At 32.3% G+C, this 22,745-nt stretch overlaps 2 protein-coding genes across 6 annotated transcripts; one reads left to right on the top strand and one right to left on the bottom strand.

Moving 5' to 3' along the window:
- The first annotated feature begins 324 nt into the window (after positions 1-324).
- LOC147402174 (protein WVD2-like 3) lies at positions 325-5,281 on the top strand. 4 transcript variants are annotated; one of them, XM_086443721.1, is made up of 8 exons: positions 325-528; positions 1,409-1,470; positions 1,642-2,197; positions 2,775-2,872; positions 2,960-3,053; positions 3,147-3,218; positions 3,358-3,468; positions 4,831-5,281. In XM_086443721.1, exons 2-8 carry the CDS (start codon positions 1,457-1,459, stop codon positions 5,092-5,094), a joined length of 1,209 nt encoding a protein of 402 aa, XP_086299847.1. In that variant the 5' UTR covers positions 325-528; positions 1,409-1,456; the 3' UTR covers positions 5,095-5,281. The 4 variants fall into 4 exon arrangements, with proteins under 4 accessions (XP_086299847.1, XP_086299848.1, XP_086299849.1 ...); XM_086443722.1 differs by having other exon boundaries at positions 326-528; positions 2,775-2,863; XM_086443723.1 differs by lacking the exon at positions 1,409-1,470 and having other exon boundaries at positions 326-528.
- Positions 5,282-11,107: 5,826 nt separating this feature from the next.
- LOC147402173 (V-type proton ATPase subunit G 1-like) lies at positions 11,108-14,805 on the bottom strand. 2 transcript variants are annotated; one of them, XM_086443733.1, is made up of 6 exons: positions 14,660-14,761; positions 13,293-13,329; positions 12,956-13,065; positions 12,389-12,489; positions 11,380-11,532; positions 11,108-11,302 (listed from the first exon to the last, which is right to left on the bottom strand). In XM_086443733.1, exons 3-5 carry the CDS (start codon positions 13,041-13,043, stop codon positions 11,389-11,391), a joined length of 333 nt encoding a protein of 110 aa, XP_086299859.1. In that variant the 5' UTR covers positions 13,044-13,065; positions 13,293-13,329; positions 14,660-14,761; the 3' UTR covers positions 11,108-11,302; positions 11,380-11,388. The 2 variants fall into 2 exon arrangements, with proteins under 2 accessions (XP_086299859.1, XP_086299858.1); XM_086443732.1 differs by lacking the exon at positions 13,293-13,329 and having other exon boundaries at positions 14,660-14,805.
- Positions 14,806-22,745: the final 7,940 nt, after the last annotated feature.

The following is a 22,745-nucleotide window of genomic DNA, read 5'->3' as shown; positions in this document are numbered from 1 at the left end:
TATGACTTCTGCTTTGCATGCTTGCCGCGTATCTGGACAAAAGTTTAAGTTGATCTTTCAGAGTGGATTACATGGATTTCAGATTTCTAAAGGAGGATTAGTTGAATCAAGACCATCAATCAACGGTGTATGATGCAGATGCACCACAAATCCTTAGCTCACTCTGTCAATTTAATGGTTGTTTCCCAGTTCCCACGACACTAATAATTTTTATTTTTAAATCCGACAAATTCCACTTTCTATTGGGGGTATTATAGTCATTTTAATAGCAATTGTCCCCACTCCCTATGTTGCTATATGCAACTCAGATAGGTAGAAGATCGACCACAAAATTCGAAATAACGCGGCGGTAAACCTCTAACGCCGTTAACAGCAGACAGCTGTAACGTGAGTATAAATAGGAGATACGGTGACACCGTTAGAGCTTGCGAAGCGCTCGGGAAGGAAAACCAGTAGCGTCAGAAGGGGAAAGTTTTCACGTTGTTTATCGCTCGGAGGAGCTCGAGATCTTCTCATTTTTGAGACAATGTAAGAAAATCTTTTATAATTTTCTTTTTTGGATCAATTTTTGGCTCCTGATCTGGTTGTTTTCGTTAATGCATCCACCATGATTCGATCCGTACATGAACGATAAATTGAGTGCTTTTGCTGCTGTTTTAGTGGTTTTTGTTGATCGATCTGTGATTCAGTAGGTGTTTTGGTTGCATTCGATGCGATTTTGTTGTTTTTATGTGGATCGAGTAGGTCAAGTGTGATTTTTAGTTCCTCTCTCTTCGTTATAGTTCGTTTTGTTTTGCATTTTTCACCTGTAAATCAACAAGAAAACTGCTGTTTTTTCTTTTTTTTTGTTCGATTTTCACTGTAATTTACAGCTTATCGCTTTTGATTTGCTTCATTCTCCGTTTTTCTCTCCTATTTCAATGAATCATTTGGAAAAAAAGGAGAGTTAGACCTATGCTTTTTCCCTGTAAATAGTCTTGGAAATGAAGGAATTTTTCTTTCAAGAGCGATGAGTTGTACTTTTTTAGTTTTAAATTTATGTTCACTTCTCTTCAAATTAACTTGAAGAAAAGAGTGTTTATTTAAAAAAAAAAATCCATTCTTTAATGCTTTTTTAAACGAACAATTTATTCTGCTTAAATCCTCTGCCACTTTTTTTATGCTGCAATATCTATGAATCTACTTACGAGAATTCAGTCTTTTACTTGATATATCTGTCTGTTTTGTAATTTATGGTGAGAGCTTAATAATTCTGTTTTCCTAATTCCGCCGACAAGAAGGTATACCTGTTTTTTGCTATGATTTATGGCTAATTTTATTTGATCTCTGAATGTGTTATGGCATTTTCTTCTTAATCCATCAGAATATGTGACCCTCTTATATTCATAGTTCTCCCCCTCTCCAACAGATTGGTCTTTTGGAGTAGTTGGTTGGTTAACATTTCTTGCTGAAAAGGATGTGTAATGGTGGGTAGGTATTTGGAAGAACGACTGTATTGAACACAACAAAACCTTTCAGTCCTCTAAAATGCAGTAGAAGTGTAATGGAGGGTAGAAAAATAGTCTTGCTATGTTTTTTTTTTGATAGGCAGTCTTTCAATGTTAGTGAGAAAATATAATACTCATATTTCATTTCTTGCAGTGACATCAGGAAAGAAATTACAAATAGTTGCATGGACAAGGAGCTTGATCATGTCATAGTTTTCTCAAATGGTGATGATGCCCATGATCCTGTAAAAGAGCATTGCGATCTCACAAAGACCGATGAGCAGATCAAGGATGAGCTGGAATCCCAAATTTTGGAAGAGAAAACAAAGTTGAAGGACTATGAAGTGAAGGGATGCTCTGCTGAAACTTCATTTGAGAACCCTGAGCTTTGTCAAGCCAAAATTTGTCACAAGGATCAAGATTTACATTGTGTTAAGAGCACAAATTGTAATTCTGGCGTTTGTGAGGGGAAAACAATGGTACCAGAAGAGCCTGACAATCATGAGAGATTCAGCTCTACCGTGAAACCTTCATCAAAATATGCTGCTGTTGGAAATGTGCAATCAAACCATACTGTTCCACAGCCATTCACCATAGCAACTGATAAGCGTGCTTCAAGTGAGGCTTGTCCTATTGGGGCTGAAACATCTCCAAACAAACCATCTAATGGAAGCAATTTGCAATACACCAATACTACAAGAAAGCCTCAGGTACCAATATTGGCTTATAAATTTATCATATTTTGCATGTTTGTGTTTCCCTATGGCACATGTAATGATGAGGATGGTGGGCCGCAAGGGAGCATTTAGGTTTGAAATATTCATGGTTTACAGTTAAAAAAGTTGAATCCATAGATGCCATTTAAACATATATCACGTGTAAACACAATTCAAGGTTATTATGATAAATATTGTCAAAATGTAAACAACTTACCATCCATTTGGTCGCCATTGTAATATTAATGGATAGCAAGTAGTGTTCTCTTGTCCAGTAGAGAGCGTGGCATGCATTGTCCAGCTAGTTTGTAAAACTTTATTAAAAGACGAATTTCATGGTTTTGTTACTCAATCCTACAAGCTCTTTCACCACAAGTTCTTACATCAGAATTTGTATATACATCCTTCTTGAAGAACTCTTTGGGATTAAAAGTCTACAGGAGTGATCAGTGGCAAGATGCAAGCCATGAAAACCAGTAACAATTATGTAATATGTTAGAAACATAACTGTTTAAAGTCTGGGATTAGGAGTTGTTCTGCTGATAATATTGTTCCTTTTAACGGTTCGCAGATAAAATCAACTTTGCTATCGAGGAAGCCACTGCAACCGGATAATAAGAAGCATCCTGGTGAAGATGATACTTGCTCTGTTGCATCATCGTATCCTCAGTTGGAACCCCAACCATCTATACCCGATTCCTTTTTCTTTTCGTAACTTGAAGTTTTGACATTGTGATTAACCTTAGCTATATACAGAACTGCAGCATCTGTGCGGACCCTAAAATCCAGGACAATTGTTGCATCAGCTCCTGTGTTCAGATGCACTGAGCGTGCAGAGAAGCGAAAGGAGGTATATTTTGTAAGACTTATTGAACAATTAGTTCTGTATCTTCTTCATTTATTAATACAAGTAATGATTAATTTTTTTTTTTCTCTCTTTCAGTTTTACTCAAAGTTAGAGGAGAAGCACCAGGCTTTGGAGTCAGAGAGGACCCAGTGTGAAAATAGGACCAAGGTACATTTACTTCTTTCACTTTCACTAACATAATGAGTGGTTGACTTTCATTCTTACTTGATGAAAGCTTCCTCACATGTATAAGGCTGTGATATAACATCTCACCCTATCCTGTTTTATTCAATGTCACATTTTTCAGGAAGAGCAAGAGGCAGCTATTAAGCAACTTAGAAGGAGCTTGATGTTCAAAGCGAATCCAATGCCAAGCTTCTATCATGAAGGGCCACCTCCAAAAGTTGAACTTAAAAAGGTATTGTTTATGATTCTTGAAGCAAACACTCTTTAAGTATTTTTCAAACATACTGTCAAGACAACTTAATGGTGGACTGCCGCTACCACTATAAAATGGTAATGACCTTTATAACAGTTGTTACATTCAAGCTGAATAAATGGAAACTCACAGCCAGTTATAATGTTAAAAATCTGTAATTGCTGTTATTTGCTTTTCAACTCAATTCATCGATTTCTGCACCTTATCCCAAATGTTTTATGAATTTTATATATATTGAGTGTTAAGATATATGTTATCTATCACATAAAAATAAATGAAATGGAAGAATAAAAACTTTTGGAAAATTATATATGCTTGAACATTGTAGGAACTTTTGTAATGGCATTTAAAAAAAAGTAAAGTAAAGAAAATAAACATGTTGTGTGGAAGCACCCAAATACCCTACGGATTAGACAATGAACACACAAAGAAATCTATGCAAAAGAGATGAAAAAGCACCAATCACACGCAAGACAAGATTTTACGTGGTTTAACAAAATTGCCTACATCCTCAGGTGGCGATGAAGATTTCTTATTGATGAAGTCACAAAAACAATACAATTTTAGGGTTTCCAGAAAATAAATATATATAGCATTCTAAGGCTTCCTACGTATTTTCTAATACTAAAAATACCCCCAGAAGTTGTACGGACGGCAAAGGGCCTTCCACCCCTTGAACCGCCGGCGTTATGCAACGAACCCGAATCCTGCATACCTCCACAAAAGCAACCTGAGCTTAGGGCCATAAATAACAAAATGAAGTGTTACATGATGTCACGACAGCCATTTACTTTTGGAAATATTATGCTAAAATAGCTTTTGAAAAAATCCATCATATATATATATATATATATATATATATATATATATATATATATATATATATATATATATATGGGAAGTGTTCAGAGACCCTAAAAAGAGCCAAACATTTTTCAAAATAGGGGTTAGAAGTTTCGGAATGTGCTGATTTTTTGTGAGGTTGATCATTATGGTGAAGAGATCATCATCACCAAAAATCAGCTCATTCTGAAATTTCTAACCCTAGTTTACAAGTTGAAGAATTGTGGACCGTCTGATTTTTGTAAACCACTTTTGATGGAGTTATAAGTTTCGGAATGGGATGATATTTGGTGAGGATGATCTCCTCATCATAGTCACAAAAAATCAGCCCATTCTGAAACTTCTAACCCATACGTCGACAAAATGTTTGGCACATTGTGATCTTAATGTCTACATAATTTTTGGTATTTTATAGAAAAACAGCTTTTAGGGATTATGGTGTTATATAACATATAAAACAATGTTTCAATCATGTTTTGTTCTATCTTTCAATGCCAGCTTCCAACAACACGTGCAAAATCACCAAAGCTTGGGCGGAGGAAGAGCTGTAGTGATGCAATCAACTCATCTCAAGGAGACAACAGAAGAGGAACTAATGCTCAAGTGAATCGTCACAGCCTTGGTACTACTTACAACAATGGCCAAAAACATAATGCCCCTTGCAAAGCGAAAGATAAGCCTAAACCAGTGAGAGGGACTGCCACATCTGCTCCACCCAAGATGACTGTACAGAAGAATGTAGAAACTGCAGTCCAGTCGTGAGAGTCCGTTGGTAAGTTATTCAATTTAGAAAAAGACAGATCTTCATTTCCTTTTCCTTTTTGTTCACTTTCTCACATTTGCAAAGACTTGTTGCAGTGGTTTGTGATATGTTAGAGTGTAAATTTATCGACTTTTGTTATAATAATCATGGCCATGATACAATGCATCTCATTGACAATGATACAAAGGCTCACTAGATCAAAATTTGTCATGATTCTCTCAAGAGATGATGATCTGAAGCTTGGAATTAATATAAAGAGATGATATGATAATGTTAAGCAAGTTCTAAAATCTTTTCTCAAAGAAATGTATTATTTACAGAGTAAATTCGATTTGGTTTGGTTGAAACATATTGTGCCAATTTGAAACATTCAATGTTTCATTCTGATCTTGGCCGATGTCAATATATTCCATCAAAACATTTTAAAATGAAATAAAAACTTTAAACCATGAATTATCCTAAGAACCCCTCATTTACTTGAAAAATTTATTCTTTGGAACTCTCTCTGCAAGCAAAGTCCATATGGAAAAAAAAAAACCTCAACATCTAATAATTAATAAACAAAACCCCACAACGACCAAGACTAACCTTTTTTAGTCTTGTTTTCACACTAACCCATCTCTTTTTGTTTTCCAATTTTGTAAGAAATACGATGAAAAAAAGAAGAGAGGAGACTCATATCTGGTTTTTGCTGGATCCCATTTCTGTTGAATGGTGGAGCAGGATACTTCATGGACATGGAATTCACTTAGAAAATGAAGAATTGGACATGAGTTTGAGCATCCATATCGAAGCGTCCCAACTGAAACTCTTTGAGTTGGGGGGAATGAAGCCTGGTCCGAAATCATTCAAATCTTGCTTGAATGGTCTCGACCCAGAAAACATTCCCCTCAAACTGTTCATGAGAGAGAGAGAGAGAGTGTGTCTGTAGCCATGCATTGATTTCATGGGTCATATATATTTGAGGATGACGGAGAGATTCTTTATTGGGTCGGATGACATGAAAGTCCACTTTCTACACCACCCCCAAACATGCTTTTTCAAATTAAAGGTTTGTACGAATGTTCGAAAACACTGTTGTGGAAAAGTTAATTTTATCAAAAATCATTTGTCGAAATGAATGTTTAGAAAAAGCAAAATCCAAATTGTCAAAAAGAGCTAATTTTTAATTTGGAGGGTAGAAATTTTTTTTTTATCAAAATGTAGAAACCGTTTTCCCAAGAAAAATAAATTTCCTTACAAAATGCACAATCATACCCCTGCCAATCACATTTTTCCAAAAACATATTTTCTAACCGTTTTCCCAGAGTCATAGACCCTTGAGGAAAGATGCTTGTAGTGGTGTGCCAGTTTAATAAACTAAAGGTACTTTTTTGTTCCTGGGAAAATCAATTTTCCTAGAAATGCAGCTAGGATTTGTTTTGCCATTTACGAAGAAATGATTTTCTCCATTATTGAGGAGTCATTTTCTTCCCTACACCAAAATGTGTTTCCACCAAGTTGACACATTCTCATGTTTGACACCCAATTCTAATTAGCTTTTCATTGGAATTCAATCTTTCCTTCTGCAATCAAATGCAAGCAAATGATTTGCTCATAAATTATATTTCCAAGCAAACAAACAAATCCAAAGGAAAAGCTTTCAAAAGAGAAATATAAAAGTAATTAGTCTGGTGGGGAAGTTCACACTTTTGATCATTTTTAATTAATGGGGTGCAATTAAAAGAAGAGAAAACGCTGTTTAGAGGTCAAACCATGAGATACTTTAAGCCTATGAGACACCACAAAAGTGTATCTTCCACGTGGCCTAAGCCTAGGTTTGATCCTGTGTTTAACTTATATAATTATTGACTAAGACCTCATGAAACGAATATTAGGGTTAACATCGAGATTGTTTGATGAAGTGAAACATGATTTTAACTCGAAAATTTGTGGGTTGAGTTGACTTGATGCCTCATTAGTCGATTCAACTTATAATTAGTATTTTCAAAACATAAAAAGACTAGAGAGAAAATGCTCTAGGAAATTAATCTCAAAACAAGAAAACTCATTTATCTTAATTCGAAAATCTACGCTCTACAATTTTGATTTGACTCGTTGAATAATGCAAAATGAGTCGAGTTGAATCGTCATGATTTAAAACTTCGGCACCAATAATGCGAATAAAAGGATTTATCTTTATTCTTGATCAGGGTTGAAAGCCTAATTTAACTAAACTTTGTTAGTCTTTTTAAGAGCTGACTTATTTAGGGTTCTTGATACAGGATTTATTCCCAAAGTAAAGGATATCTCTTTTGTTTGCCACTTGGGAAAAGGGAAGATTGTGGAGTGTGGGGAACCTTAATAAATGGGAGCATAGGCAACTACTGTGATTCCAAGCTTAAATGGAATAATTTGAACTCTCACTTTTTTTTTTTAATGAAAATTAAGTATGATGGGTTTTTGTGAGATTTTTAGCAATTTACATATTTCGAGAATCATCTCACAATCTCTTAGATATTGATTTTCTTCTCTTAAGGAATTTTTTTATTGGTGTGAGTATCTACCAAAACTACTTTGATGCTCAAGTCAGATAATAACTTAACGATCTCTCAAGTAAAAAAAATTAGATGTATATGCTCATAAAGTCTAAATTTGTCCATCTTTATCTTTTAGTTAAAAAGAAAAAGAAAGAAAATCATTGAGACTTTCTCATTGATTGGGATTGATCAACCACAATACTTTTTGTAATCTGTGAGATTTTCTTTAATCTCTTTCGATATTTGTAATTGATTTGTCCCTTAAGATTTTATGATGTAACAAGTGCTAATGGTCTTTTAGGGCCCTTTCAAATTATATAACAGGTCCAGGTTGTCCATGTGTCTAGTCATTCTTGGTGGGGTTAAATATGACTTATTCTAAGGTGACATATGTTCAACGGGGGGATAAAAATAACAAATCTCAAATTTGTCTTCATAGATGTCACTTAGAATTTTTTTGAATTCTATGGACATATTTATTCTGGTGGAGGATATGAGATTTTCTTCGACAAAACAGGACAAAATGAAACATGGAATTTTAAGAACTTCAATAAACCAAGTATTCGAGCTTCATGTTTCATATTTGTTGATAATCTTACCAGGTTTTAAAATTTTCATTAATTTCAAAACTAGTATTAATTTTATTAAGTTATAAGCAAATTTCATAATCATTAAAGCATTATGTACAAGTTTAGTTTAAGTGATATAGTGTAAAAGAAGCAGTTCCACACTGCATTTGGGTTGGTTTTATGTTTCGGGGAGTTGACATCTTATGTTTGTACCACCGAATCTAATAATTAATATTATTGAGCTCTTGAACATGCTCAAAAGTTTGAAAACTCTAGACCAACTGAGCTAAAGATCATGAATTAATGATCCCAATCACGAGTTAGAAGTTAAGGATCCTTAACCTTCCAAGCTTGAGCTCCATATATTCGACAGATTTAAACGATCATTTTGATTATTAATGGACCAGGAATGTTTAAAGGTTTGTGTTTCTTGTACCTCTAGACCCTTTGTGCTTGAGTTTGGCATGTTTGAATGATTAAAAGATTATTTTTACAATTGGAGCTAAAGTGAAAGATAACTTTTATAATTGAAGCACTGAAAGTGTTGGACAATCAGTATGACCCTTCAAGCAAAAACTTAGGATTTTATGATCCATGGACGGTAAGCTTTGTTTTTGAAAGATTTGGATGGAATTGCATAATTAAATCAATCACCAATAGGTTTCATAAGTCCATCATGTGCAAAGCTTCACTATTTTTTCCCCACATTCAACTCTATTTTTTCCCATGTGCAGAATCTTCAACATGAGCAAGCCCACATTCAACTATATTGGATCGGAAGCAGTTTGGTATCGATCCAATACCGAACCAATCCATTGTCAGCCCTACTTTTATAAATAATAATTATACTTGAACCTAATTTTATAAAATAAAAGATTATTAATTATAATATTTTATAAAATAAAAAATTAATTAAATAATACATTTTGTTCTTTTCTTTGTGATGTCCGTTACATTTGACCAAATTCAAATTGTATATTTTGAATTTTCGAAATTCCTCATTGATTTTTTTCGATTAAAATACTTTTTAAACTCTAATTTCTTTTGATAAAATTAATATTTTCGTTACTTATCCTACTAAAATCGCATGTTTATAGTCTAAATTATGTTTTTCAGTATTTTTGACCTCAACAGTAATGTCTATTTGACCAACAGAGCTTCCTATTAATTTTGAGTTTTATATACTTTGATTAAATATTCCAATTATCTTATCATAATCATGGTAAGGTTTTCTGAATTGCACATTCTATTTGTCAAATTTTCATTTTATCAAATCCTTATTTTTTTATCAACAATTTTATATTTTATTTTCAATATTTTTCTTAATTTAATAGGATATCAGATTAATATAATTGACTCAATTTCTCGATATACGTAATAACTTTTTATGATATTACATTTTGGCAATATTTAGATTTGCTAGACTAGTCTACTAAGCTTAATGCGACGCCCCACAATAGCTCTAGGAGTCTAGTTAGTGGTCCGACATAAAGCACCACTTTGGGGCTGGTCTCGTCCATTCTTATCTTGTGGATACATATAGTCTAGCTCAATTTGTCAACCATATTGAGCCTTTTCAAGACTTGCCTTATTGTGCTACAAATATCATTATGGGTCATCATTGATGAACCAAATAAGAGTAACTGTAACCATGATACTCTACCATGGGCTAATTTTTCGCGACTATTCCAAGTCACTGTGGCACCTCATTTTAAAATTGGACAACGACGGCCGAGGTTGCATCTGTTATCATAGCATATCAAATTACATGAAAATTTGGAAATAATTGATCGATGTAGGAAATAATTCTAACGAGATTTGCAATTTGAGATATTAAATTTGTAGAATTGAAAGATGCATGAAGAGAACAGACCTGAAGCAGCTCCAAAACTACCTAAAGGTCACCATTGTTCTGAACTTAACAATCCTCAATCCTTCAAATTCTCCATTCCATTGTATCTTCAAAGGTGAAAGACATCGTCTTTGCAATAGCCATCCAACTATACAATTTGTATCAATTGGTTACGATGGACTCATTGACACAAGCTCAAAAAACATTTTTGGAAGCAATGTTTTGTGTTATCTGATACATGAGGGAAAAATTGTATATTTTTTGGACAATAAAAAATAGTCGTGATAAAAAATGTATATTAACCATCTTGAATGGGTCTAGAGGTCCGATCTGTCTTGATTCAAATCGTTCTCTATCTCATGAGTTAGGTATGCAGCCACACCCATACCCTAAAATCATGTTTAGGTAACATAATAATTAAACCTACATTCATACTTCTTGACCAACTAAGAATTTAATCAAAGTCATATTTTGATACAAATGTTATTGAGGTCATAACAACTAACACAAAGACAATTGAATTTTATTGTAGATCCAACTTTTTAATCACTCGTAAGATAGTTGGAGCATCATGAATCTTCTCTTATAAAATACACTAACACTTTCCTGACTAACATAATGAGAAAAGGGCTTTATTAAATTTCATCTACCGTCAAAAAGACCTCGAGATTTGTAACAAATCTTGAGAAGTTGATTTACGACTCTTGAAGGTTTTTTTGATGGTAGATGAGGCTTAGTTAGCCCATTTTCCTCACCATGTTAGTAAGGCATATCAACTTCAAACCCCACAATCCAAATAAAATACCTAGACCTAATAGATCCTCAGAAGCTCTCTTTTATAAAATTTAAAAAAAAAAAAAAAAAAACTCAATTAAAAGTGTAAAATGATTCAACATGGCTATTATATATCATATGTTAGAGAGGGTAACTTTTAGTTTACCTTGCATAAGTCTTGGGGTACGAATATTCTTTTGTCGAAGGTCGTTCGAGGTTTATTTTGGGAGTAACATGTGGAGTTACTTCCATGCCATGGTATCTGATGCTTCGACACTGGGCTTTATTATTATTATTATTATTTTTTTAAATCCATAAACATGAAATATGAATTCATGTTTAAAAAATATCCAAAGTTTATTACATCATGAGCTTGGTTAAAATAAATGAACATAGATAATTTTGGAAAAATTGCTTTGAACAATCTCTTTCACCAACTGAGTGCATCCCAAATCTTCATTGATCCTCTCTAGGTAACCAACTCAAAAGAAATCTGTGAAGGAAACATAGAAAACTAAAGGTGTTGGTCTCAAATACCAAATAATAATTACTATATGTGAAAAAACTAACCTTCCTCCATCAATTTTTAACGGTCGAGACGTAATTCACAAGCATTCCAACCACATCAGATGAAATCTTTGATGTTGCATCATTCAACCTTTGTATCTTGATTTCAGTTTCCCCTTCAAGTCGTTTCACATTCGAGCCAGAATAACCACTGGTCTACAATGATCAATAAAAATAAATAAATTAAATGTTCTGTTTCTTGTTGGAAAAATCAATTTCATGAGAAACTTAAGATTGTTCATACATCAATTTTCTGGTTATCAAAATCCAAAAGGGTGAGAAAGTTAAGGTTGATTATCTTAGGTTAACTTATCCAACTCTGATTAATTATTTTATATGAGAATACAATTTATTGTTCATTTTGACAATAAAAATATTTACCCCGCAAATGAAAAATTGGATTAATTTACTGAACAAACGAATTTCTCATGAAAATACTCCTCGGCAAACATAAAAACCTAGATAAGACTTCTATAAAGTTTAATACTTTACATGGCTTATTGTATTATTATTATTTTTTTTTTTTTTTTAATTTTTATATCACGGGTATCCCCACCCTTCGGATGGGACTAATCCCACGGTCACACACGCCACCCTCTCAAAAAGTCTAACGTGCAATAGATTGAGTCAAGGGTCAACTGACCTTGGAGGGTAGCCCCAGAGAATTCATAGCTTCATAGGGTTTCAAACACTTGACCTACCCTTCTAGAAGAGCTTATCGGTAGTGTTTGTGGTCCACTTTTCCCTCAATTCTTTTTTTCACCTCAAAGTGTTTTAAAGATTTTAAAATTTGATTTCATGACTATCCCAATTTAATCTCTTTTGAAACCCTAAATGCAATAGCTGAAAATGGACAAAAAGTAGAAACGATCCAAACCAACTTCCTACTTCCAATGCTTACGTAAATACAATGGAACTTAGGTAACCACAATTGACCCTCCACATTCCTAAATTAGCCCAAAGTAATCTCTTGGGAAACAAATTACACTCAATAAATAAATAAATAAAATACCTGTGAAACTTTGTTCTTATATTCAGCTTCTAAATGAGCACGATAAAGTGATGCTTCCCTCTCTGCTTCAAGATGAGCTTGCTTCAACCTTAACGTTTTCACTGCAAAATAATATCAGCATCAACGTCATCTTCGTCATCTATGAAGAATCTCAAAATTTGGGGTTGATGAATTGTTTAGAAAATGATTTTTTGGATTATCTAGATAGTGCAATATAATCCAACCAACCGAATGACTCAATTGAGTCCAACACTCCCAACTTGTTCAAAGTTCAAACCAATTCCATGTTGATCGATAAATAAATATTTAGATTTCAAAACCAAATGTTTTTTAATTTTATCAAAATGGACTAATGGATTAGGAAATCAAAGAAAATTTTCATTTTATATCAATCACAAACATTTGAATACAGGTTATGGCAATCTTGAGAGCATGGAAATGGTGGTCACAATTGAGAATAGATTTATCCTTGGTAATGGTTACATGTCTCCAAACAACCCAATACTTCTAATAGTGACTACATCTTTTGAATCAAAAGTAAGAAAAATTGGGAATTAGTTTATTTACAGTTTCTAGCACTGGAAATAATCTGTTGGGCCTCCTGTTCTGCACTCAGCAACAGTTGGATCCCTCCTTGCCCTTTTATGGATTCCATGGCAACTTAACAGCCAACAGCCCTAAAACAAATAAACAAAGAGTTCAACCTCATAACCATGAGAGCAAATCAAGTTGTTGTTTTTGAAAATAAAATCACATTAGTGTGGAGTATTACTAAACTTATTTGAGTGAATAATAACAAAATTTGAATGAAAATAATATACCATTTTTTATTTTAATAAATGGTGAAGAAAAATTGGAAAAATCTCATTTAAATCTGGATGTATATATTCTCCTTTATACTTACATCGAGATCGTAGCCAATCTAAAAACTTTGCCATCTCCTACCAAGAAATTTGACATTCATTTAGTAATTAAGCACAAAAAATAACTATACTACCTTTAGTTTCTCATCATTAGAATATTTTATACGAATTCTGAAGTCTAAATAAAAATAAAATTTGATCTTATAATAAAAATAAGAGAAATCTCCCAAAATGTTATCAACTTTTGACGAAATTTCCTTTCTGGCTAATTGTTCATTTTAATTCTCAAAACATGAAGAGCTAGATCATAGGTTTTTTAAAGTGACCATCTTGTTGATTAAAGTAGCAAGATTGCTGATATATTTTTTCAAAATAACAATCTTATTGGTTATAAAAGTGACGATCCCATAAGTTCACAATGATCTCGCTACTTTAAACTAGCAAGATTGTCACTTTGTAAAACTTGAGATATGGTTTTTCACGTTTTTGGAATTAAAATGAACAGTGTGTCATAATTGGAATTTTGTCATATTCAACTTGGAAATGGTAATTTACCCTAAAATAATAAGAATAATACTGTTTTCAAAATGAATAAAATTTAATATAAGTTATACTAAAGTACCTACATTAATCTTAGAGTCTTCATGTTGAGAACTAAAAGTAATATCAACTATTGGTTTTAATAAATATTTTATTACTTCTATTTCTAACTTATTATCCTCTTATCATGGCTTTATCTTCTTGAGTATACATTCATCCCACATCAAATAATTAGGTTCATTTGTGACCATGGTTTTAAATCTCTTGTGAGACCGAGATGACTCACCCGAGTCATCTTGGTCTCGTTCAACAACTATATTGAAATACCATGTGTCTTAACACTCACATCATTGCGTGAGATAAACAAGATGTCTCATATGATAATTTGAAAATCTCGTCCGAGTCAACCAGGATTTAGTAGATTTTGATTATAAAAAAAAAAATTAGAATTAAATACTTATTATATAAATAAAGCATGAATTTATTACTAAGCATCTTCTAATCTATCTTATTTTATTAAAAAAAAATTATTGTCAAAATGATGTGGTGCTGTGCACATTACTATAGATGCTTTTTCGCAAGATACGAGTAAAAAGCATCTACGGTTATGTGTGCACCACCACATCCTTTTTGTCACCCTTGTGTCTCCGTTTGTGTCATTCCATCATTTTCCTATCAACCAATCCATATAAAATCTCTAACCAAAGGGGGTTTGAGAAACACCTAAAAATAATAATAATTAAAAAAAAAAAATTTCCATTAAAAAGGTTCAAAAGCTTCAATCATATTAAGACATTAGAATCTAAAGCATAGTGAAAGAAAAATGAAATAAGAGAGATTGTGTTTATTAGATGGGCTTCGCCAAAACCTGTAGTGTATCTCACGCTCGGACAAAATATGCTGTGTTTGCTATTTGATCTGCCAAAAGTACAGACACTTCTTCAAAATTTCACAATTTTCCCTTCAAAGAGCCTCTCTGTGCTTATGTGTTTATAAATGGTGAGTGCCCTTTCATAGGCTTTGAAGGAGGAGAGTTTGTTATAAGGGCAGTGACATCATGCCCAGGTGGTTATATTTGGTCAAAGTCAATGGTCAAGGGAGCAAATCCATATTTGTATCTAGATAGAGGGACATTTCAAATTATTTAGAATAGAAGCTAGATTTGGTCAAAGTCAATTGTCAAGGAAGCAAATCTATTGGCCACCAAGTTCCAAATTTCCAATGACGAGTTGATTTAAAATATGTTTAATATGGTTTTGTAATTATGTTTAAAATACAAAATATACACAATTATAATGTTTTATAATTAATAATATATATTTTATTTTTAGAACTTTCACAATCCTTAAATAATTACTCACAAACCCCGACATTGTCACTATGAATCTCCCCAGTTCCTCAAGAATCTGTCTCTGTGATCTTAAATGTCCTGTAAATCTCTCTTCCACACAGATCTCTCTCCTCTATGTTAGATTATCCTTTTCAGTCTAATCTGGTTTAGGGTGTCTAACTACAAGATCAAGGATCCAAGATAAAAAACATGTTTAAATAACCTAATGGGTTAACCATAAATTGATCTAGAGACATAATTATTGACCAATTCAGAACTTAATTGAATCTAAATTCCAATCCAAAAATTCTTGAGATACCCCTCTTATTACCACAAGAGAAAAGAAAAAAAAAAACAAAATTAAAATCCAAATAAATCTCTAACCCAAGTGGAGATGGGAAATAATAATTACAAAAATATAATGCTAAGATCTCTTACCAACCTATTTATTATGAGTAGAGGAGAACCTTTTTAGGGTTTGAAGGAGAGGAGTTTCCCTTCTAAGGTTTATTATTTGAAAAATGCTAGAGTGACATTAAAATTAACATTGATTCACACATTGCTGATGTGGATGTGTGTACAGACTACTGAGTCGAGATGCTTTTCATCAAGATACAAGAAAAAAGTATTTGTGGTTGTGGGCACCTTCACGCCAGTAATGTGAGAATTGATGTCAATTTTAATGATTTTGTTTACACTACACTAACGCCATGTCACGCATTAGAATATTTAAATTAGTTTTGGTCAAAGTCAATTGTCAATGGAGCAAATCTATTTCTTTATTTATTTTTTAGAGAGGCATCTCAAAATTTCCATGGCAATGAGGAGGTTAAGAGCACTTCCAACACAAATAGGAATGATATAAATGCTGGATATTTTATTGTATAGGCTCTTATGCTTATTCAAGGGATTTGCACTCAAACCCTACGGGTCAAAATTGTTTTTCAAAAATATTTTAATATTTTCTTTTACTTTTCCACAAAATGCAATTACATTAAGATGGCTTAGAACTACCATAATTTTTTCCTACATGACAAGTAAAGGGAAAAAGAGACAGAGAAATCCACTCTCTACATTTACCTATTGAATTTTCTCTCACTAAAAAAATTTGAAGTGAGAGTCAGAGCCCAAGTGCACTGGTGTGTCCCTCCTTGTGGCTCTAGCACTGCAAAAAGGGAGTTGGGATGCCTACTATGAGCCCGAGTGCGTCAAAGTTACTCTAAGTAGGGATGTACATTCGGCTCCAACCCAACCAAACATTACCGAATTTTTGAATTTGTCGGGTCTTGTTTAAATCGAAATATAATCAAAAATTTTGGACTTAGGTTTGATTTGGGTTTTGCGTTGCTTCGACTCAGTTTCATAATCAAATCATTTTAAAAATATATATGTTTAAAAAATTTAAAATTTATTTTACAAAAAACGGAAAATTCATGAAGGTAATATTTGGAAACCCAAAAAGAGGAGAAAGAAATCTAAGTAGGGAGTAGGGTAGTACTCTTAAGTTTTATCCTCTTCCTATATACCAGTTAAGTATTTATTTCTAATTGATAATTATTTATTACTCTAAAATAGTTACGTTGTTGCCTATGGTATAAATTATGGAAGTGTGTCATCTGTAGAACCCTGTAGCACAGATCCAACAAATGAGAAAGTGCCACATTTGCTACAACAAGTGAGAGAGTGCCACATTAGCCACACAGTTAGATCCCACACTTAAAATATTGGGTGCTCAGTATTGGTTCATTTTCAAAGACATGGATTTGGAGATAAAAAACTATTTTTTTGTTTTTTGTTTTTTATTGTTTTATTTAGATCTATGTCTTGATCACAAGAAATTGAGATATTAATTTTTTTTCAAGATAGTTCTCTCTCATCTGTTGTATCTGTGCTACATTGTAAGAGCACGTGAAGCTGTGGGTTAGGCGCACGTCACGGGTTTGATTTCTTTCTTGGATTTTTCTCACGATTTAATTGGGGGACCATGGTGGCGGGTTGCTGTGATAGTCCTCCCTGAGATTAGTCGTAGTGCGTGCAAGCTAGTCCAGACACTCAGTTAGCAAAAAAAAATTATATATACATGCAGATTTACTTTCAAAAATTAGTGCGAAATAATAAATCAACTAATAATAAAAGAATTAACTTTGTAAATGTGCGGAGACGAGTGATATTGTGTGGTAGTAGGCACTTATAGCTAGGGGTGCAACTTGGTCCGGTTCAAATCGAATCAAACCGATAGCTTTGAGGTGATTTGGTTCAGTATGAAATATATATATTTCATATTTTTTTGGAAAGCCTCACAGCAAAAATAAATAAAAACAAAAAAAAAAAAAAAGCAAAAAATGATCCCAACACTTGAAGCACAAATTAAAGAGCCTCCAAAAGATGTAACATAGACCCAAGGAGTCTTCATTTCCGGAAGAATATGGTGGGATATCTCAAACAAGATGTGAAATTTAATGGCTTCCAACATCTTCGGTTATTAAATCTTTTATCTAATCTTTATTGTTTTAGAAGATTTTGCTTATTTAAAGCTCTATTGATTGCAGAGAAGCCCAATAAATTATTTCCAACTGAACTTTCAAGAGATCACAATATTCTAGATTCACGTTTAATGAAATTCAATGTATGTATCCATAATTATTGGTCCTAGCATACAACATCCCTCAAAAATCAAAGACTTGTGCCGAGGTGACATTGGGCGTTACTGTGATTCTCACATTTCTAATGTGGGGTACGCACAAAATCATAGATTATTTTCTCAAGATATAAATAAAAAGCATCTACGATTATGTGTGCAGCTCCACGTCAGAAATGCGAGAATCGCAATAAATCCAATGTCACCCCAATATTAGTGAAAGTTGAAAAGCCCTTAAAAAAACTAATCAAATTTACTATTACTTACACCTATGAATTCTCGAGAAATACGTTCTCACAGTTTTTTGTTGATTCTATTTGGGATTGAAAAAATTTTCCTCATAACAACCCTTTCAAAAGTATAATATAATATCATAATATGCCCTAGGACTGTAAATGGGTCGTATTAGACCGAAATATGATCCTTTCTGATAACTTCGGATTTGAATCAATGACTTGGATTACTATAAGGATCCAATTTGATAAGGTTTTGAAATTATATCAGATCTGAATCAACCATGCCCCAATCCGATAAGTACACAATTTGAGAAACTATCAGAGTACATAAATTACATTATATATATATGAATTTTAGTTAGATTTTCTTTATATCAAATCAGATTTGGCCCGATCCATACCCGATCGATTGTTATTGGATTAAGATTTTGACCCTAATATTGAGATCCGAAAAAACCCAACTCGATAAGAGTCTGATCCGATATTTATCAGATTAGTTCCAAGTCTAAGAATCCAATCCTTATTGGATTGGTATCAAATCAACCCTGATCCGATCCAGACCTGATCCATTGACAACCCTAACGTGCCGAGTCTCATCATCTGATAGGGCCATTACAGGTTTCCCAAGAAATGGACAAATCGGTCTTGTACACACAACCGCTAGTGTACCTATTGTCTCACAATGTTGTTTGAAGATTTTTTCTTTTAACGCACGAAAGTAATAGAAATATCTTATGTTATTGATTACAAATGATGAAAATGACTGTACATTGGCATTTATTTGCAACAGCTTTGGCAATCAAGCACTGGGGATGCCTACAAATTCTCTTGGTTCATGTTCTTTTATAGTGATGTGTGGTTCTACCAACTATAGCATAGTGTACAAATAAAATCAGATCAATTCTTGACCTTGTAGAAATCAAAATTCAATAAAAACAAGGGAAAAATATGTCATAGAATAAAGCTGACGTGACCTCAAGATTGAACCTCACATCGCACACCTTGTCGTGAAAGTGAATAGAAATCATAAGTACTTTTGTTGAGGTATGAGTGAAAAGCATCTATGATTCCTATTCACTTTCACTTCAAGATGTGCGATATGAGGTCCAATTTTTAGGTCATTCTAACATGAGTCTATGCCAAATTAACAAAAGGGACAATAACTATGAGGGACTCTTTGTTGAGAATATATTCTGATTAGTCTCTTATAAAAGAATATGAACCATTTAAATCCCACTTAATAAAATATTCACCGATTTAGAATTTTTTGAAGATAATTTTAAGAAAAGTACTTGAAATAATACTCTTTTTAACAATTTTACAAAATTGAGTCAAATAAAAAACTTGAACAATTTATTTGATTATTAATATTTTTGTGAAAAATAAAAAATAAATATTTTATTTATTAAAATCTAGTTATAAATTCAATATAATTTTATTTGACTCATTTAAATAGACTTTTGATTTTTTAGTTGAATCAATTCGATGAACATTCAAGTAAAGTTTTAATTATTTAAAATTATTTATACTTTTTAGTAAATTTATTATATATTGATGAAATTAGTTTGACGATAATAATAACCATACTCATCTCCATCATCATCATCTATTTGAGTTAAAAATCACTAATTTTGGGAAGAGAAAATAAGGATTTTTACATTTTTTCATTGTTATAAAAGATGACTATAGTCAAGGGGCATGTCATTAATTTTAAAACATAGGATTACTTCAACTATTCACAAATAAATATGTTATTTAAACCTCAAAATTGGTTGAAAGGATAATTATGGCATTCGCTTCAAAAAAAATTTTTAAGTTAATATTCAATAAAATGAGTACTAAAAAGTCTATATTTTTTAAAAAGAGACGTTTTAGTACATATTTTCAAGAAAATAGGCCTTTGGGGTCATTGTCCCTTGACAAAACATATATACATCAAACTAACCAAATACTACTCCCAAACTGAAGTAGGGGTGTCAACGGGTACCCATTTAATCATAATTGAATTGGAATTAGAACAAAAACCCCAATTCGATTCCCTTTTATTGGAATCTATTAAAGTGAACCAAACCAATAGGAATAAGAACCCTTAGGTTCTATCCAAGGGATACATGGAATTGATATATTTGTTATATCTTTTTATACCATAGATGATTTAAAGTATTTATTTTTTCAAAATTAATGCATGTTATATAAAACTCTTTAATTTCTCATATAAACTATAGATTGAAACTTAAAATGGACCATCTATTTTAAAAATTGATTACTTTTAAAGAAGATAAATTTAATTTAATTTTTTATTCTTTTAGTACAACAAATTTTAACTACGCCAATAATTTTTTTAATAATATTTTAATTTTTTGAAAGGAAAAAAAAAATTATAGTGATTTGAAATATTTTTTTTCTTATTTGAAATCTATAGGTCCTCGTATTTTTTGATAGTTTCGATTAAGTTATTTTAGAACTGAAATCAACAATAATCAAAATCAAAAAAATTTAACGATTCTGATTCTAATTACCTTAGGAACCAAACCGGAACCGACCCATTGACACCATACTAAAAAAAATTGTTTATGAGAAAAAAAAAAAAAAAAAAAGGCCATGTAGTTTAAAATGTATTCTCCCTAAAATTCACATCATTGCATAAAGATGCTCTTCAAACACGCCCTTAGATTACCTAAAGTAGGACTTAAGGGGAAGCTCTGCCATGAAAGAGACCTTTTGGATTTATCTACAACAATAAACAATATCAATAACATTTTGAAAGACAGCGTCCCTACCCACTCTTAATTAGATTTGTTTCAATGGTGCTGATGATGTTACAGGGCAAACTGTTTCTACAGCATTCCTGATGGACAAACTTGTGGATAGGAAAATTTGAGTTCACCACGTGTCATTTAAACGGATAAGCCCTTAAATGGGCTTCTAGGTGGGCCAAACCATTAACTCAAATGAAAGTGATTGGTCACATGGAGTTATGCATCTTGGGGTCCACAATGATTATGATCCAAGGGTCAGGACATCTTTCTAGTTGGCAAATTGGACCTATGTTTCTTATTGTGGATTTGATGCCATGAATCTGATCATTTTAAATAATGGTAGTCCTTGTTTAATTCTATTCAGTGGAGTGAGATTGAGATTGACATCATTTCACACATTACTGACGTTGAGGTGTGCATAGAACCACAGATGCGTTTCACTCGTATCTTGATGGAAAATATCTATGATTTGGTGCTCACATACACATCAACAATGTGTGAAATGATGTTGATTTCAATGTTACCTCGGCATTTTCCATTTACGGACTCATAAAAATATTTTCCAAATCATTTTTTTCTAATATAGTGGTAACTATTATTATTTTTTTAAATGAGAAGATAATATTAATATTAGAGATACTTATGATATTTATTAATAATTTTTTAATCATTTATAAAAAAAATCTTATTTTTCTGTAAATAAAATGATTTTATTGCATGTTTTGATAACTCACCCAAAATTCGAAAGGTTTTCTCGAGTTTGGAGATATATTGCAAAATTATTGACTCTCGTAGCAAGAAATTTGAAAATTCTAGTTTATTCATTGTTTTAATTTAATCTTTTTATACAAATAACATTGCTAAAATAAAAATTTTATGACATATATATTTGCAGATTATCCAAAATATGATTTATAAAGTATTGTAAAAAAAATTATAATCAAATTTTATGAAGCTCGAACCCTAACCTGTACTTGACCAAATAATCCATGATAAAAGGGTTGCAACTTGGGCGGATTGACCTGTACAACTTGATTGATGGATGAGGTTGGGCCAAGATTACAATTCAATCCGACCTTAATGAGGGTTGAACTCAAGTTAAGGTTTCAAGTAACGCAACTTAACTTCAACTTGAGGATAATAATACAAGAATATTTTTTATGTTATATTTTTTAATATTTTTAATACTCTTTATTTAAAATATAATATTTATATTTGTTATATATTTTTGTTTAAGATATAATTTTTCTTGACTAATTAAAACAAAATCAATATTGTTTAACAAGCCCAACACATCCAAAACTACCCAACTTGAGCAATTTCGAACAAAACACGAGTTTAGAAGTTCAAACTTGAGTTAATAAGATCTGGGTCAACGCTCTGATTGAGGGCTCTTCAGACCGGGGTTACAGCCCTACGTGATAAGGGACCACCAAACTTTTAGGACTAGTTTAGGGCTTAGTTAGATCAATCCCTAGCCAGAGTTTTGATCAACGTCAATCCAAAGACAACCTCGAGATATGTGTTATATTATAAAAGAATTGTCATTTTTCAGAATCAATGATTTAAAAATAGGACCAAATGTCCAATCTAACTAGGTTGGCCAAACCCACTATCTTCTAAGGGTGGAGTTGGAGTCAACTAAAAAAGAAAATCCAATTGGCCCAATTGATTCTACCAATTCAATCAATTTATCCAAAAACCAAACCAGATTTGTGAAAGGACCGGTCCAATTTTTAGATGAATTTTAACATGCTCTTTGAAAATTTAGTAAATATTCGACATGCCTCTAGTGTTATGAAATTGATGATATGCCTACTTGACTTAAGGTCTTCTCTTATAAATTAGAAAAAAAATTGATTAAATGGATAATCACAATGAAAAAATAACATTATAACCCTAAAAAATTCATGTGTAAGTTAAATTTAAAGTAAAAAATAATAATTTCTTTACACTTGATGCATGCTTTGAAAATGAAGGACCATTAAACT

This window comes from Akebia trifoliata, chromosome 5, assembly GCF_017979445.1.
Source record: "Akebia trifoliata isolate Shusen 1 chromosome 5, ASM1797944v1, whole genome shotgun sequence".
Classification (NCBI taxonomy): Eukaryota; Viridiplantae; Streptophyta; class Magnoliopsida; order Ranunculales; family Lardizabalaceae; genus Akebia; species Akebia trifoliata.
Note: the sequence above shows the minus strand (reverse complement) of the source record. Positions and strands in the feature narration are given on the sequence as shown.

Excerpts from the sequence above, each read along its gene's own strand:
- LOC147402173 (XM_086443732.1), bottom strand. The coding sequence starts at position 13,043 with ATGGAATCCATAAAAGGGCAAGGAGGGATCCAACTGTTGCTGAGTGCA. Across the intron at positions 12,490-12,955 it reads TATTTCCAGTGCTAGAAACT|TGAAAACGTTAAGGTTGAAG; the intron begins GTAAATAAACTA and ends ATTATTTTGCAG. Across the intron at positions 11,533-12,388 it reads ATAAGAACAAAGTTTCACAG|ACCAGTGGTTATTCTGGCTC; the intron begins GTATTTTATTTA and ends TGATCATTGTAG.
- LOC147402174 (XM_086443721.1), top strand. Across the intron at positions 2,873-2,959 it reads GTTGCATCATCGTATCCTCA|AACTGCAGCATCTGTGCGGA; the intron begins GTTGGAACCCCA and ends AGCTATATACAG. Across the intron at positions 3,219-3,357 it reads AGTGTGAAAATAGGACCAAG|GAAGAGCAAGAGGCAGCTAT; the intron begins GTACATTTACTT and ends CACATTTTTCAG.